Raw genomic sequence first — 17,525 nt, 5'->3', positions numbered from 1 at the left:
TTTCTTTTGTCACACTTACTAATCAAATGGTGATCCTTTCCACAAAAAAAAAACATATTTTCAGTTGCTCTCTATAGTTAACAAAACCTCTATTGCCATCTGCATTTATTACACTTGGAATATGTATAACTCATTTTCCATTTTCAAAATTACCCCACATTCCCAACCCCCAGTCACCCCCAGTCCGTAAACTTCTATCATCATATATTTTTGTTGTGTCCATAAGTTCTTTACATAAAGTCTTTATATAACGCTTACTTTTCAACTTCTGTTTGAAACTGCACAAAAAGGTTTTTTTAGTTTCTCTGTGAAATGCTTGTACCAGATAAGAGTTCCAAGGATTGCAGTCTTTTTTAATTCATACAGTTCTAAAATTTTCTACATATACAGTCCAGTCTCAAACAAAATGTCACAATGTATCTTTTTATTGACGTGAATAAAAGCTCTTACCTCTTTGGGGTAAGTACCCAATGATGCAGTCATGGTGTCCCAAACCTCATGCCTTTTGAGCCTTTTTTCTTCTTTACTACATAACCTTATCACACATTTTTTCCTTACCATCTCTTTCACATCCTCCATTCATTTCTCTCCTTCTTTTACCATTTGCACATATGATCTCTTCTTTACTGCAGTCTCCAACACCTCTTCTTCCTCTATCTTTTCCAAAATTTCACCCCACAAAGCTGCCATATCACTCTCTGGTTCACTCTGGTATAGCATCTCTTTTAAGTAAACATCCCGCAACCTTCCCAACTGGAGGGTTGTAACAACGTAGACTTGTGTTGAATCTTATTCCCCTAAGAAGATTTTGCTGAAAGATGTCTTCCAAGTCCAATATAGGTACAGTCTCACTCCCATATAATGTATCATGCTGCTGTTGTGAAGGCTCGACTGCCTTCAACTTCTTTTGATGTTTCACTTCTTCTTCTGAATGCTCCTTTATGCACATCAGCCCTTCCAACATCACCTCTCCTTATCTCCTTTCCTCTGTCCATATTGAAATATTTGCTTCTCCTTCATGAATCTACTTCATCTCCATTCCTGATGCACTCTATTCTTCCTCCCTGCTTCTCTGAGCTGCTTTTGTGCTCATACCAGAAGCAGGATGCATGACTTGCAATAGAGCCCTCATACAGTAATGAGTAGGGGTCCTTTATTAAATCCAAAAATACACTATATACATCTTATATACAATTTTCATAACATGTTTACAATATTTACAACATGAACATTATATATATCTATTTTTGATCTTCTCAAATTTTTAATCCCCCTACTCCTTTCTCCACAACCAAAATGTTACTTTCTTTGAAATCTCTGACGATAACTATATTGTATTTAAACTCATTAATTCTTTCATTCCATATAATCCATATTATACAAAATAACTTTACATCTAATTTGTTTATGTGATTTTGTTTTACATTTTCATAATGCCCATATTCGATCAAGTCCATATTTATACATTCAATATTTCTCAGTTAATTTAAGTGTTCTTTATGATATATATTTCTTTCCACAATTTATATAACCATTTACACTTTATAAAAACATGTTTAGCTGTTGCCAACTCTCCACATTAGATACAAATTCTGTCTTTTATTGTTTTATATGGCATGTTTGCTTTAACTGGGAGCTTACTTATTGATAATCTCCATAAGAAATCTGGACATTCCACATAATTTTTACATTTTTTCATTCTTGCTTTGACTGCTTTAATTTTTTTTCTCACCTACACATTTTGAAAGATAGATATAGTAGATTTTTTCCATTATATTCTCATATCATGTCCTTCTATCTTTTTCCATGTTTTCCTGTCAATTTTCCATAACAACATTTTCTCTTGGTATAATTTTATATCCATACAACAAATTGATTTACTTTCTTCAAACATTTAAGCTTTTCCCAAATTGCATTATGTTTCTGTTCTATCATCCTTGTTAATCTTCCTTTAATTTGCATTACTATTAGTACTTTATACAAGTTTTATGAAGATATATATATATATATATATATATATATATATATATATATATATATATATATATATAATATATATATATATACAACTGGATGTATTAAACTCAACCTGCCTTCTTTATTGTATACATACAAAATGCCTCTTCTAATAGGGTTAAATCTTGATCCCCATATGAATGTAAAACTTACATTCATTAACTCTTTCTCATATGTTAATGGAATCATTCATACATTTGCTAAATGTATAATCTTGCTAGTATTATCGAGTTAAATATACTTTCTTATTAATTTCTCCAAATCTTTTGGGTTTCTAATAACATGACATGAATGGACCCCATTTCTCAGTCAAAGTACGATTAAAGTTCATGAAATTTGTTTCAGTCTTTGATGTCAGCCAGAAGTGCTCTTTGCAGCACCTGTAGTATGCCCAGTAATGACTCCTTCTGCAATTCATATGGAGTTATATGTATTGGTAACATATTTAAATACAACTGTAGATTCTTTTTTATAAGGCCCACTGCACCTACTACTATTGGAACTACCTGGGTATCTTTCTTCCACATTGCTCTAGGTTCTCCCTGAAAATCCTGATATTTTATGACTTTGTGTCTCTTTGTATGCAAGGCACTGTAGTGACTGGGTGTGGTGATGTCAATGACCAATGCTACTTTTGTCTTCTTTTCTTTTTATTTGCTTTCTTTTTTGTCTTCTTTTTAGTCTTCTTACTGTATGAGAGTTTAAATGTTCTCCAAAATATACAGATGCCTCTTCACTATCATTTATTTCCACTGTTTTTCTCTTGGTTGTTCTATCCAAACTTTATTCCTAAAATTTCTATTTATTCTTTGTTAAACATAATACCTTTTATTTCTTTTGAAATACCTAGACCTTTACTTTAATCTTTATTAATAGTTAATCCTAGCATATTTAATTCTTTGTTGAGCATTTCTATAGCTATATTCATCCATTCTTTATTTTTAAATGCTATTACTAAATCATCCGCGTATGTAAACATAACTGGAATCTGAATTCCTGCTAGTGTTTGATATTTTGCTTTCTCCAATGTCAAGTTTATCTTAGTGGCTACTGCATTCAAAATTAGAGCAAACAGAATGCTACATGTTGGACATCCTTGCTTAATACCACTCTTTATTTCTTTCTTTGCTTAACCACCCCTTAACTACGAACCTTACTTTGTTTTCCCTGAAAACTGATTTCAAAATGTTTATTTTTTTGCTTATAGTATATGCTTCTAAAATCTTCCATAATGGTTTATGTTGAATTTTATCAAAAGCTTTGTTTATATCCACAACTAATAATTTTAGTTCCATTTCCTGTTTATTGCATCATCTACCAGTTCTCTTATTAACTTCAGAAGTTCTTGACTTCCTTTATTTTTTGTTCCAAAGATCGTTTCAGATAACAGTTTATTTACTTTACTTGCTATTCTTTTCTCTGTTATTTTCATAAAAATCTTTTAATCTACATTATCTAATACTAATGGTCTCGAGTTTTTATGTCTGTCCTTTCTTCCTTTTATCATATAAGTTTCATCACACCTAAACATATTTTGTCATCATTTATGCCTTTTTAAACCATTCATTCATTACTTTTAGAAAATTTTCTTTTTTTTGCCAATCTTGCATATTTTTATACATTAAGTATTCAAGTCCATCTATATCTATAGCTGTTTCTGCGTTCACTGTTTTAGCACATTTGCAAATTCTACTATTGCAATCCTTTCTTCAGTTATTTCATTGTCTTCTTCAGTTAGCTTATTTAACTCCCATTTATCTTTTATGATAGTATCTAATGTTGAAAAGGTTTCCAATATGTTTTTGACTATTTTCATAATTTCTTCTTGGTTATTCACTACATAACCCTCTTTATTTTTCAATTTTCTTATTTTTTTTACCATTTTAAGTGTGGTTTCTACTTCTTCTTTCCTTCCTTGTAGAAAATAATCTTTGTTTAAATAACATTTTTTCTTGATTCATTTCATACAACCTTTTTTCTTTTAACTATAAGCTCTTCTCTATTATCTGTTATGTTTTTAAATACTTGATTACTAACTTTTCTCACTATCTTGTAATCATTTAAACTTTTACCATTCTTAATCAATTGTGCTAATTACCAGATATTTGTCTTAATATCACATATATTTATGAAGAATTAATATATTTTGAAAATCCTAATTTATTGTCTTGACAATTATTACGAACATTTCAATTTAGACTGAATTTTTTTACAATTTATTTTATAATCATGTGCTAAAATAATGATATTTTTTGTAAAAAAACGTCATTTCAGCTATGACTTATTCATATTACTATATACTTTCATATAATTGTTGCATTTTTCCAGTGCACAGTAAGTTTTATTTACTATCCTTTAATATTGAAATAACATTTACAGAAAAATGGCTGCAATTTAAGACAAAAAGGAAATGTGCAATATAAAGTGAATATTGTGTTTATTTGAGACAAACAGAAATGGTAAACTGACCATATAGTCCATTCTAGACATTACAATGGAATTAGAAGGAAGATTATACACTGTTTAGCTGAGAATTAAAGAGTGAGAAATAGTTCAGTTATATAACTGCTTGCAACAACATCAGTACACAAAAAAAAAAGATGTACTGTCTCACCAGTCACAGAGATGTGAGCCTTTACAGAGCCTTCAATTGCTGCATTGGGGATCAGCAAATTAATGTCTTCCAACTGTGCTGTTCCTAGAAATGAACACATTTTATAGCATTATACAATCTTTTTGAGTTTTCAGTATTTTATGATGTTTAAAGTAGCATTCACCAGGCTAAAAAAATATGTGGATCCTCAAAATTATTAATTTCAGTCTCTAGTAGAAAGCATATGAGGTGAGACAAATATCAGAAAAATATACACAGAAGAAAGAGGTCAGTGTTACATTTTTTATAAAATAGATCTACTTTGAAAAAAAAATAGAAACAATGAGATAAGTTATTTAAGCAATAACCCACATCTGGGTGTGGGTAATGCTAGATTTACCCACGGTTGGTGTGCTTCACCCGAGTGACCAAACAAAGACAACCATGGGTAAATCTAGCATTACCCAGACCCAGATGTGGGTTATTGCTATTATACAATGACAAAAAAAAAAAAACCCTTTTCTTAAATAATGCCTTTGAATAATACCTGTGTGGTGCCCTTCCACCTTTTTATGCTATCCTAGGGCTTTTTTTGATGTACTGCACATGCGTATGCTTACTCAGTACATCAGAGCTGTGTAGAGGAAGCAACAAAGAAAGATCTCAGTTGCTTTTTTAAAGCTGTCTTGCTATGTTAAACAAGTTTAACATAGCGAGATATCTTTAAAAAAAGCAACGGAGAAAGGAAGATCTCCATTGCTTTTTTTAAGATATTTCGCTATGTTAAACGTATAACATAGCGAGATTACAGCAACGGAGATCTTCCGTTCTCCATCGCTACCCAACACAAAAAAAAAAAATCAAGACTTATACGAATGGAAAAAGTCCGGGCGACCAGACCTTTTTCCATTAGTATATATTGGATTTACAATGGGCACGCTGGTTGGGCTGGCCAATCAGTGTGCACGTTTTGGAATACTAATCGGCAGTCATTGTATAATAAGGAATATTCTGAAAGAGCTGGGGGAACTAGAAGGATAGCCATTCTGAGTCTGGCAGACTTGTCAGTCTGATCCTACTTTTTTGTATTTAGCTTCAAAGTGCAGTCTCAGTCTATTCAGCATGTGCATTAGTTCTTATCATTCTGTTCTGTTGTCTTGCCTATGACCCCCATATTAAGGTTTGATCAGTTATGTTTACTTCACCTTCCTATCCCTCAATGACTTCAACAACAGCTTTTTAGAGCACCTCTGTTATTGGAAAAAATACAGAATAGAGGTCAATACCATGTTTTGAATTTAGTATCAAAAAGCATTTAATATTTTTCATTCTTGAAACCACTTTTTCATCAATTCTCAAAGGGTTATGCTTTCCTTTAAATGTTTTATTCAAATGTCATACAATACAGATGTGAATTTTGTCTTTCTTTGCAACAGTCACCATAGTCTTTATTCATTCTCTTGGCTCCAGTTGCTTTTTAATAATAGCTAGGCTATCCATGCACTTCAGACCCTTTTCTTCTGAATGCTACAGGCGCTTGTCTGGGAACATGGCTCATTGCATCGGCACTACTTTAGGATTTATTTATTTATGATATTTTCTTGCTTCTTAAGCTGGTAAATAAATCAACAAAGTCATACAGAAAAATATTTGCTATGACTCTGCACAGTATTCAAAACATCTGACAGTGTGAGTGATTTTCTACACATGCTGTCTGTGACTCTACGCTGTAAATTTTGCTTACCATTTGTAGCTGCTTACAAGCCACACAGGCAGAAATACTACAAGAAAAAAAAAGTTCATTTTTGATTTATTAATATTAGCCATTTGTGGTCAAAAGATACCACCAAGAGGCCAGCAGTTGATAACAATGTGCACTTAGCTTTCTTTTCAGATTCATCCAATTCTAGCTTATTAGACTTTTCACCGAGATATTGTTTGCCTGTGTATCAAATATAAATTCTGCAGTCGTTCCACTAACTCTTATTAGTTGTTGCCAAAAAGTTTAGCATGCTATTCCAGTCCCAGTATCCAAAGACTCAAACCATTCACTTCAGTACTGTTTAGACACAGCTAACTTCCATATGTATGCTCACCATATGATTGTTCTTTATGGCAATACCATTTTCTAAATCAGATTCTGCAGAAATGATTAAACATGGACAAGTCTTTCTGTTATGCTTATAGTTTTACCTGCTGCAAGCTTTATTTTAATTTTGCTTTCTTGGATTCTCAGTCTCAGATGTCTTACTTTCTTGTTCCATATCCTCAAATCACTGTCTATGTCATTGCACCGCTCCTACTCATCTCTGGTAAAATCTGATTACAAATCAGTAATATTCTCCTTTTGGGTATTTAAACCCAGCTCACTGAACACCTCTGAATTTCAGTACATTAAAAACACAGACATATTACAACTATATGATGAACAGGCCGATTTTATTTATTTATTGTTTTACATTTGTTTCCCAGGATGGTCCAACTGGGCCAGTAGCCCATTTTCAGGGGAGGCCCAGGGAGAAAAGCTCCAATGATAAATCACAGTAACACAGATATAACAATTTAGAACAGTAATTACAATAAACACAGTAATAACAGTAAGTCATCAATTATTAATACAAACAGAAGCATAGTATATTAGGTGTATATCAGGTGCAGTTACAGTGTGTACAGATTTTACAGTAACATCTAGTATTAGGGAGATACAGACTTCACTCCTATAGATAGAGTGAAGCCTTCTACAGAGTAAAATACGAAGTGTTAAAAGACCAGAAAGATAAGTTAGTATGAGGTTTGAGAGAAGGAAATGTAAGCTATAGAGAGAGAGGAGAAAAAAGGTATCCAGAGGTGATACAGGAACAGAGCCATTTGTTGTTTAGGTGTTCTTTCAGAAGGAGTTTAAATATAGAGGTAGTTGGGTTATTAAGTATATGTTGGGGAATGCCATTCCATATTTTTACAATTTGATTTGCTAATAAAGAGTCAATAAAAGAGTTGTTAGATTTATTCACTTTGAGAAGTAGCTTGTTGTTTGAGCAGAGGGTATGGGTGGCGTTATAAGGCTGAACTAGATTCTTTAGAACTGGACAGGCGTCGAGTTGATGAAAGATGCTGTGAACAATTGGAAGTTGGCTAAGTGATAATAGGTTTGGAAGCTCAAGCCAGTGCTGCAGTTTTAGGGCTGAGCAATGATGTGTTCTATTCTGGAGGCCGGCAGCAAAATTACCTATTTTATGGTAACATATCTCTAGTTAAGACAGTTCAGATTTTCTAAGATTAGTGAAGATGGGCGTCCATGGGTAATGGACGGCGCAGTGGTGCAGAGGTTAACAATGTCACCTCACAGCAAGAGGTTCTCTGGTTCAATTCTCAGCTGGGGCACCTTCTGTGTGGAGTCTACATGTCCTACCTGTGCTCGTGTGGGTTTTTTCCTGGTATTCAGATTTCCTCCCACAGTACGAAAACATGCTACATTTCCAGTAAAACAAATGTTAAATAAATTAAATAAATAAAATAAATAAAGATGGGAGAAGCATACAGTAGTGTGGACAGAAGGTGTTTTCTTGCTTTGGCTAATCTAGTGGAAGGAATGAGGAATGTTCTGGACCTATACAGACAGCCGAGTTTAATATGCACCTTTTTATGGTAAAGGCTATGTGCTTGCCATATTTTAGGGAGCTGTCTATTGTGACACCTAGTAACTTTGCACTATCTACTGGTTTTATTTTAGTGCCATTGGAGGAGAGGATATGAAACAGGGTAGTGGGTTCTGTGGCTCAATTATTAGAGAACATCATTAGATTTTTCTTGTTAGGGTTTAGTATGAGTTGATTTTCTTTGAGGTACTGCTCTATGTCTGGGAAGGCTTTCTGGGTTTTACACAGGTGGGTGGGGAGAGAGGGGGCTGTGTAGATGACAGTGGAATAATCTGCATATTGCACTATAGTAGCATGTGTGGATGCAGAAGTAAATTTGTTTGTAAAGAATAGCGCCTTGGGACACTCCTACAGTAACAGGTAATAGGGTAGACATTTCATCTTTCCACTTGACAGTTTGCTGATGCTTGGACAGATAGCTGTGAAGCCAAGTAATGGATGATAATGAGAGATGAATGTAAAATAATTCTTGAAGAAGTTTTTGATGTGACACAGTGTCAAATGCTTTTGACATATCCAAGAAAACGGGAGAGACAAGGTTGTTACTGTTTTTGTGGTGGTTGATGGAATCTGTGAAACTTAATAGGGCAGTTGTGGTGCTGAGTCTTGGTCTAAAGCCATGCTGGGAGTTGGAGAGAAACATTTTTTGTAGTAGATAGGCCAATAGTTGAGAATGTATGCATTTTTCTAGTATTTTGCTAAGGGGGAGAGTATGACAATGGTTCTATAGATGGATAGCTCTGTGGATAGGCCTCCTTTATGAAGAAATGCTGTGGGAGAGTTTCCAAAGTGCTGGTCCATATTGTTCAATAATGGAGCGATTAATAAGTCAAGAGACTAGGTATGAGATGGAGTCAGCTGCTAGTCTAAGAAATTCATTTGGGTGTTGGTCTACTGCAAGAGTAGAGGGTGTTAGTTGACAAAAGAGTTTTTTGATGTATGTTGTTTGGATGGGCTGAAATGAGAAGGTGGCAGAGTTATGAACAGTGGTTGTGGGAATGGTTGGAGGGGTATAGTTGCTATTGTTTACTAAGGCCTGAATGGAGTTAATAAAATGTGAGTTAAATTGAGCTGCTATACTTATGTTGGAATTTTTGATGCTTTGCGAGGCGGTAGAGATTTGTCCATGATTTAAGAGTTGTTTTATGGAGTGACAGAATTTCTGAGGTTTGTTTTTTATGTTTTTGTTGGATCAGGGTGTAGTAGGACTTTTTGTCAGAGGGGATTTGCTTTTTGGCTAGATTTCATAGCTGGTGGTAGTTATTGAGGGAAACTTGGGTTTTTGCTGATTGGTAGTTTAGCCATACTCTGTCTCTTTGCTTCATTATGTTAATGGTGTCCTTAGGAAGCCAAACTACAACTGCAAGATGTCCTACACCCATGAAGCAGCAGCTGCTGCCACTTACACTAATGACTCTTAGTCCATCTGAACTAATAGTATAAACCAAGAGTTCCCAATCAGAGCCAAATATACTAGTGAATGTAAAATAAACCACCTTGGTGGAATGCCAACATTACTGAGTTCTGCAATAAAACAAACATGCTGATCAATGCATTTAATACATAAAAATCTACCCACATTAAAGATTATAACAGAAAGACCAGTCAAAGTTTGAAAGTTACCATACTTCTTCAACTACATCAGATGAATAAGAAATAATTCTCAGCAATGTCCTAAATTAATTCATAATGATACTTCCCAGTCAGACTCTAAAGGCATTACTAATATACTGGCATAGACATTGGGAACTAACTTCACACCAGAGACTGTCATTTAAGTTCCACAAATTCTGCCAAGTATCTTCCTTCCCCAAGATTACTACCATGGAAAAAGTCCTAACTCCCTAAAGCTAAAAATATTGCCTTTATGTGCCCAGACACTACACCAGGTTGCTTAATCAACAGCAGCAAACACAATCTTTCTGAATCCCTCTTAAAATTATTCATCTTAAGCACAGGCAAGCAGTACGTTCCTGGGGTGTGCACAAGTTCCGTCATTATACACCTTCATGACGAGGGCCCAGATCAAACTTCTGCAAATAGAGATCCCCCAGCCTAATCAGCCTAATGCAAAGATATAGAACTTATTATTTTCAATTGTATAAGCTCCTCATAAAACTCTTATGTTCTACTTCACAATTATATGGTTTTATCAAAGGGAGATCATGTCTATGTAATTTAGCAGGCTTCTTTGAGAAAGTCACCGAAGCTTCAGATAGTGGTAATGTAGTCTATACAACATATCTGGATTTAGCCAGGGCATCTGACAGTACTCCCAGTGCTGAAATTGTAAATAAGCTCATACAATTAAAGTAGCCAGTTCTCCCTCAGAAAGCAAAAGGTTGACTAGTGGCAGTCCTCAGGACTCGGTACTGAGGCTCCTTCTTTTTGGCATCTGCTTCTTGGATATCCAAAACATTAATCCAATCATATGACTAAATTTTCTGATAACTGCAAGCTGGCTGTTGTCATTCACCCAGCATTTAATAGCATGGGTATTGCAAGTGTTAAACCATACAAATCATTTGTTTATTAGACATTGTTTTAAATTAAATACAAATAAGTGGAGCATTGCAATTTTTGATAAACACATCTCAGCAGCTGCTTACAGTATAGACAGCACCCCACTCCAGACTGATACTATTAGATATGTTGGCACCTTTGTAAACAACTTAATTTCCGCTGACCTAACACATGTTGTGACAGTAGTTAGGTAAAGAAATTTCATCCATGTCAAAAAGATATTAACATTCCTCTATATTCTGCCCTGATGTTCCGAATTACAGAATATAATGCCCATTTAAGTATTTCAATATTTAAAAACATTATACAGCTGGAAGGACCCTAGAGGATCTTAACAAAAAAGATAATCAGAATACAGAACCTCAGTTGCCAAGACATATTTGAAACTCTATCTCTATACTCCACCTCTTAAAGAAGTGATTTATGTCTAGCATTGCACACTGTTAAGGATACATGCTTCCCTTATATTCTTCAAATTCAGAAAACAAATAACTCACCAAATACTTGAGGTGATGACTTAAGTTTCCATCAGCAAATAAATAAGATTTGCTGGATGAAAGATTTATAACTCTGATTTTCCCCATCTCCGGAACAGTGTACTGTTATAGATAAAACATAGTGATAACACTGCTTCATTTAACACAAACCTGGATGGGTGCATGTAAACTGATCCTAGTCCTAACTTGGTTTGCTGAACATTGCTTCCTTTAACACAAACCTTGATGATTGGATGGGTGCATGTAAACTGATCCTAGGCCTAACTTGGTTTGCTGAACATTGCTTCCTTTAACACAAACCTTGATGATTGGATGGGTGCATGTAAACTGATCCTAGTCCTAACTTGGTTTGCTGAACATTGCTTCCTTTAACACAAACCTTGATGACTCTATGGGTGCATATAAACTGATCCTAGTTCTAACTTGGTTTGCTGAACATTGCTTTATTTAACACAAACCTTGATGACTGGATGGGTGCATGTAAACTGATCCTAGGCCTAACTTGGTTTGCTGAACATTGCTTCCTTTAACACAAACCTTGATGATTGGATGGGTGCATGTAAACTGATCCTAGGCCTAACTTGGTTTGCTGAACATTGCTTTCTTTAACACAAACTTTGATGATTGGATGGGTGCATGTAAACTGTTCCTAGGGTTAACTTGGTTTGCTGAACATTGCTTCCTTTACCACAAACCTTGATGATTGGATGGGTGCATGTAAACTGATCCCAGGCCTGACTTGGTTTGCTGAACATTGCTTCCTTTAACACAAACCTTGATGATTGGATGGGTGCATGTAAACTGTTCCTAGGGTTAACTTGGTTTGCTGAACATTGCTTCCTTTACCACAAACCTTGATGATTGGATGGGTGCATGTAAACTGATCCTAGGCCTGACTTGGTTTGCTGAACATTGCTTCCTTTACCACAAACCTTGATGATTGGATGGGTGCATGTAAACTGATCCCAGGCCTGACTTGGTTTGCTGAACATTGCTTCCTTTAACAAAAACCTTGATGATAGGATGGGTGCATGGAAAGTGATCCTAAGCCTAATTTGGTTTGCTGCTCTACGAGGATGGGTATTGGAAATGTGATTATGGCCCACAGACTGCCTCTGCCTTGTAAATTTCATAAATCTATGAATCTAAGAAAATAAATTGTAAAACTGTGATTTTTGTTTTGTTTATTTTGCTTTTTAATTTAATTTTTTTTTACATTTGTCTCTGGTATCAAGTATATTGTTTAGGAAGTAGGTATGGGTAGGGGTGCTATGCTCTCCTTTTTGAAGTACTAGAAAATGTATATATGCAACTCCTTGAATATATAAATCAACCATATAAATCAACCGCATTTCTCAGTCAACATGGATTTTGGACAGGCCACAATTCTGAAACTACATTATTAGCACTCACAGATTATGCCCACAGTATACTCAGCATGGAAGAAATTTTGAATTCATATTTCTAGGCCCTCCACAGGATTTTCAAACTATTTGTAATCTAATCTTAAGCCAAAGAATTTCAACCCTTGGTCTCAGTTCAGCTTCTATAAAATGATTTGAAAACTGTCTCTCTCACAATACATGGTCTGTGTCCTGAACAGATACTCTCTTGACAACAGCAGAAGTGTTCAAGGCTCTATATTAGGCTCACTTAGGCTCAACAAATTTGCCAATGGTTTGCATGCAGCTGCATAGTCAGCAAACCTAATTAATATGCAGATGATACATCTCCTTTATTTTATGATAATTTCCTTCAAGAGCTCACCTCTGGCCTACAAATATCTTCAACCAGAACCAGTTGTCTGGCCAACTCCAGTCTACTTCTAAATAAAACCAAAAAAAACTATTGTGTTCAGAATCTCTCCAGCTCAACATGTCAACAAAAGTGACTTCACAAGTCTGTCGCATAACAGAAGTCATACTGAAATAGTGAAATATACCAATATACTGCATGTAGCCATTGATCAGAACCTAAAATTCTAAAATTTGACAAACACTTCTAGAATTTCTCTCTATGTGGGTGTGTAAATATATATATGGTGTATAAAAAAAAAATATATATATATATATATATGTGTGTGTGTGTGTGTGTGTGTGTGTGTGTGTGTGTGTGTGTGTGTGTGTGTGTGTGTGTGTGTGTGTGTATTGCCAAAAAAACTCGGCCCTTGAACATTTCAAATATTGTTTTTGTAGGGGGGGCAAATGCCCCTTCACCCCCGCACTAATTATATATACTAAATCCGAGATTGCACAATTCCCAGGGAAAATGAATATTCCTCTACCCAGTATCTGTCGCTCTTACTCACATTTTGACCATCTGAATATAGCGACCAAATGTGGTTGATAAAACAGATGTCGGCAAACCTGCATTTAGAACAAATGCAGGGCACCCGTATACATACATACATATATATCTATGGATCTACTTTGAAATAGTGATTTGCCAAAAACTTGAATTGCAGAATACTGAGACCAGAATGTTGAATGTTGAATATCCTGAAAGTTGAAAACATTGTATATCATAATGTCTAAATGTTTTTACTAGTTTTTTGGTATGGTGGTAAATTGTCTCTTTAAGATGCAGTAGTTTGTAAAACAAAAAGTATGACGGCCGTCAAGTTCTGAGGCAGTGAATGTTTGGCTGAGAACTGAGTTGTACAGGGTATGAAAAACAAATTGTAGCTGTTTTAATTGAAAGCTGAGTTTACACTTTGTAACAGACTGTTCAGCTGAAAATATATTTTTGTAATAAATGCTAATATGAAGGAATGTGTACAGGTAGTACAACTGTAAAGCGCAGAATTGTATATTTACCATTTTCTTTAGTGTAGTGTGATCTTGGTGTTGATGTATTTAATTACTAGTCGGTGTGGGGGGTGCAGGGGGCTTGCCCCCTGCTTAAATGTAATAAAGTAAATATTGAAGTGTTGTGATTTGTTTCTTGTGTTTTGTGCCAGTGGAGGGCTGGAACACTGGTTTGCTTTTTGAATTTCAATATTTTAAGTGTCGGTGTTTCAGGATATTCAACGTTTGACATTCTGGTCTCAGTATTCTGCAATTTGGGTATTTGGCAATTTGTGATTTCAAAGGAGATCCGTATATAGATAAACTGCAGACTTCTACTAAAACTATGACTTACTTTTTTGCTTTTCTCAGCATGTGCTAACCCTTTGAGACATAGATACCTGGCAGGACATAAAGTATACTATCTACATAGGATGAGAGGAGAAGTACAACACGGCTATTGTTTATAAAACTAGGCTAATACACTCAAGTGTACCAGCCTTTGATAGTAATTTAGTCGAAAACAAAGCATTTACTGCATTTTTTCCTGTCTGTTTGAAAAAAAACAAAAAAAAACAAAAAATATTTCTCCTTTCCTAAACTTTACTTGCTAGTTGTTCCAGTGATCAGATTTTGCTGATCCCTAGGCTTTGTATTTGGTTTCTGTGTTCCTCCATTTTCTTGTGTGGCAAGAGGTAGTTTCTTTACTCACCAGTGGGAGTGGGGAGTACTGAGCTGCTTGTTTGTCCTCAGAGGAGTGGTTAGAAGCAGCAACTTGTAATTTGTTGGCCATTTTGGGTCATTTCCTGTTTTTTCCAGCCCCCTGCTATAAAGCACGCATTAGCACGCTTTAGCGCGGAGCTGCTACCATTGCACACTAGGGCAGCGTCGGTTAAGCAGATTTAAACTATTAGGGCTACCTAAAGTTCACTCTTCAAATTTTCCCTTAAAATTACCTTCCTCAAAGTGTACTACTGTTCTATTTAGTGTATCCTACAACTATAAATTATCTCTACTTGACTCCCAAGCAGATTATTCTCTATCCGTATAGCTAAGCACTTGCTCCTAAAGTACTTATCACCTCGATACAGCACTCTTGTTATAGAAAGTACCCCAAAAAAAGCAAACCCCATTTCTTGGTCACCCACATCCCCCAAAACCTTTTTTTTTATTTTTTCTGTCTATTCCTTCTAGCATGTCGAGGGATCAGTTGCTAATATCATCTCCTGCTCAGCTGGTGAACCTGGGATTATTGAGGCAATGTTACAATTGCCTCATGTACACAGACAACCCTCTCCTCCTCCCACAAAACACAAATACATGCGAGAGATGCAACTATACGGCCAAACTGGAGGCTGAGCTCTCTCAACATAGGACTGGCAAGACCAGACAGGAGGAGAAGGTAACCACACACACTATAGACCCAGTCTCACATAATACCATCACAACCTCAAATCATACACATAAACACACAAAGACATACTCGGAGGCTCTGATCAAAAATCTACCAAAACAGCAGAGGCCACCAAAGCAGACACCCAAAGAACTACCACCTCAGAACACAACACCTGCATCACATAGACCACACAGTCAGAGTGTCAAGCAGTCACAGCCCTTAAGGCCAAACACTATGCCAGACACACTAGTCATTGGTGACTCCATAGTCAGACACACTGACGTCCCGCTCACCAGACTGAGTAAGGAGAAGGTCACAGTAAGCTGCCTGTCGGGTGCTAGAATCCGCCACATAACACATGCACTCAGGTCTCTCAACAGCAGGTACAAGTACGACTCAATCATTGTCCACGCTGGTGTAAATGACCTGAGACGTACCTCCCTGGACTACATGAAAAGAGACATAGAGGAGCTCTCTGATTATGTAGCCCAGGCAGGTATGACCCTGACCTTGAGCAGTATCCTACCTTCACCAAGAATGATGCCACAATACAGAGATAAGATGATCAGCTTTAACAATTGGCTTAAACTCTGGTGTCATTCAAAGGGGATCAATGTATGTCTGCCTGGGATGACATGCTGGACAAGCCACGCTGCTTCAAGGGACGGCTTGCACTTGTCACCCTGGGATTCGGATTTTGGCAAAGGCTCTTGCCACCCCCATAGTGCCTTTTTTAGGCAAGGCTCAAATTCTAAACCTACCACCCTAGAACAAAACAAAGAAAAAAAACTAAGGGTAATGCTGCTCAATGCCAGAAGTCTCAACCTCAAGATGCACACACTCGAGGCCCTTCTCAGTATGGAGAACATCGATGTCTGTGCTGTGACAGAAACCTGGTTCAAGGCTCCTGAGAGCACCCCAGCACTATCAGGTTTTACCTCATATCATGCGTTCTCGCCACAAATCCCGGACAATACCAAGAAAGGAGGAGGGTATCCATATTCATCAAGGACACCCACACCTCAAGATTGGTGGCATCGCACGATGCATCGGAAACCATCCAGGTGCAATTAACCATAGGCAAGACTGCTCTGCAAATTGTAGCATGTTACAGGCCACCCTCACAAACTCAGGAACCTCACATGGCCTTCCTGAAAACACTGGAGGGATAAATGTATCTCGAACACCATCATACTAGGTGACTTCAACTACCCTAATATAGACTGGGAACACTACTCAAGCCCAAACACTCTAGCCCAAAAGTTCCTGGAATTCATAAACTCAAATGCCATGGAACAACTAGTCACCATCCCCACAAGAGGAGAGAACATACTTGATCTCATCATCACGAACATGGGAGCACAATGTTCAACGCCAGAAGTATACCCCTCACTGGTGAGATCTGATCACAAACTAATCTCGCTGGAGGTCCTCATCTCGCCCCCACCTGAAATGAAAAAGACCACAGTAAAGAACTTCTCGAAACCGACTTCACACTTCTAAAGACTAGTGTGGTCTCCTTTAAGGCCCCTGAGCCGGCGGTTAACATTACTCAAACCGCTGAATCACTTACAAATGCCTTCTACCAGCACCTGCAGGGCTGCATGGATCAGGCAATCCCAAGCAAAACAAAGACTCTTTGTACCAAAGGCAAGCGTCCAGTCTGGTGGACCCCAGCCATAAACAAACTCTACAATAAAAGGAGAAAGCTACTACAAGATAGAGCAAAATCCTTAAAAGGTAAGACACCGCTGATCACTATAAGTAAAAAGCTAAGAGCTCTCATAAAATCATCCAAAGCTAATTTTGAGAAAAAAATAGCTAAGGACTCTAAAGACAACCATAAAGCATTCTTTAGCTATGTCAGAAACCTAGGAGGAAACTCCCAGATATGTTCAGAATTAGTTCAAAATAATGTGAAGATTACTGATCCTACAGACATTGCCAACATACTGGCTGACAGGTTCAGTGCAAACTTCTCCCCACCCTCCAGGCCTAAAGAAGAGATATCTAGACCAAATGATTGTAGCCCCCCAAACATCTCCAACGCTCAGGTGA

At 36.5% G+C, this 17,525-nt stretch overlaps 1 protein-coding gene across 1 annotated transcript in view; it reads right to left on the bottom strand.

Moving 5' to 3' along the window:
• The window catches only part of LOC122808690 (alpha-2-macroglobulin-like), a 1,814,690-nt gene that overhangs the window by 438,467 nt on the left and 1,358,698 nt on the right, over positions 1–17,525 (bottom strand). Inside the window, exon 23 of the mRNA XM_044079678.1 lies at positions 4,631–4,714. Coding sequence (XP_043935613.1) covers positions 4,631–4,714 — 84 coding nt within the window. The remainder of the gene's footprint in view (positions 1–4,630; positions 4,715–17,525) is intronic.

Source organism: Protopterus annectens, chromosome 8.part0 (assembly GCF_019279795.1).
Source record: "Protopterus annectens isolate FY-2018-M chromosome 8.part0, PAN1.0, whole genome shotgun sequence".
Taxonomy (NCBI): Eukaryota; Metazoa; Chordata; order Ceratodontiformes; family Protopteridae; genus Protopterus; species Protopterus annectens.
Note: the sequence above shows the minus strand (reverse complement) of the source record. Positions and strands in the feature narration are given on the sequence as shown.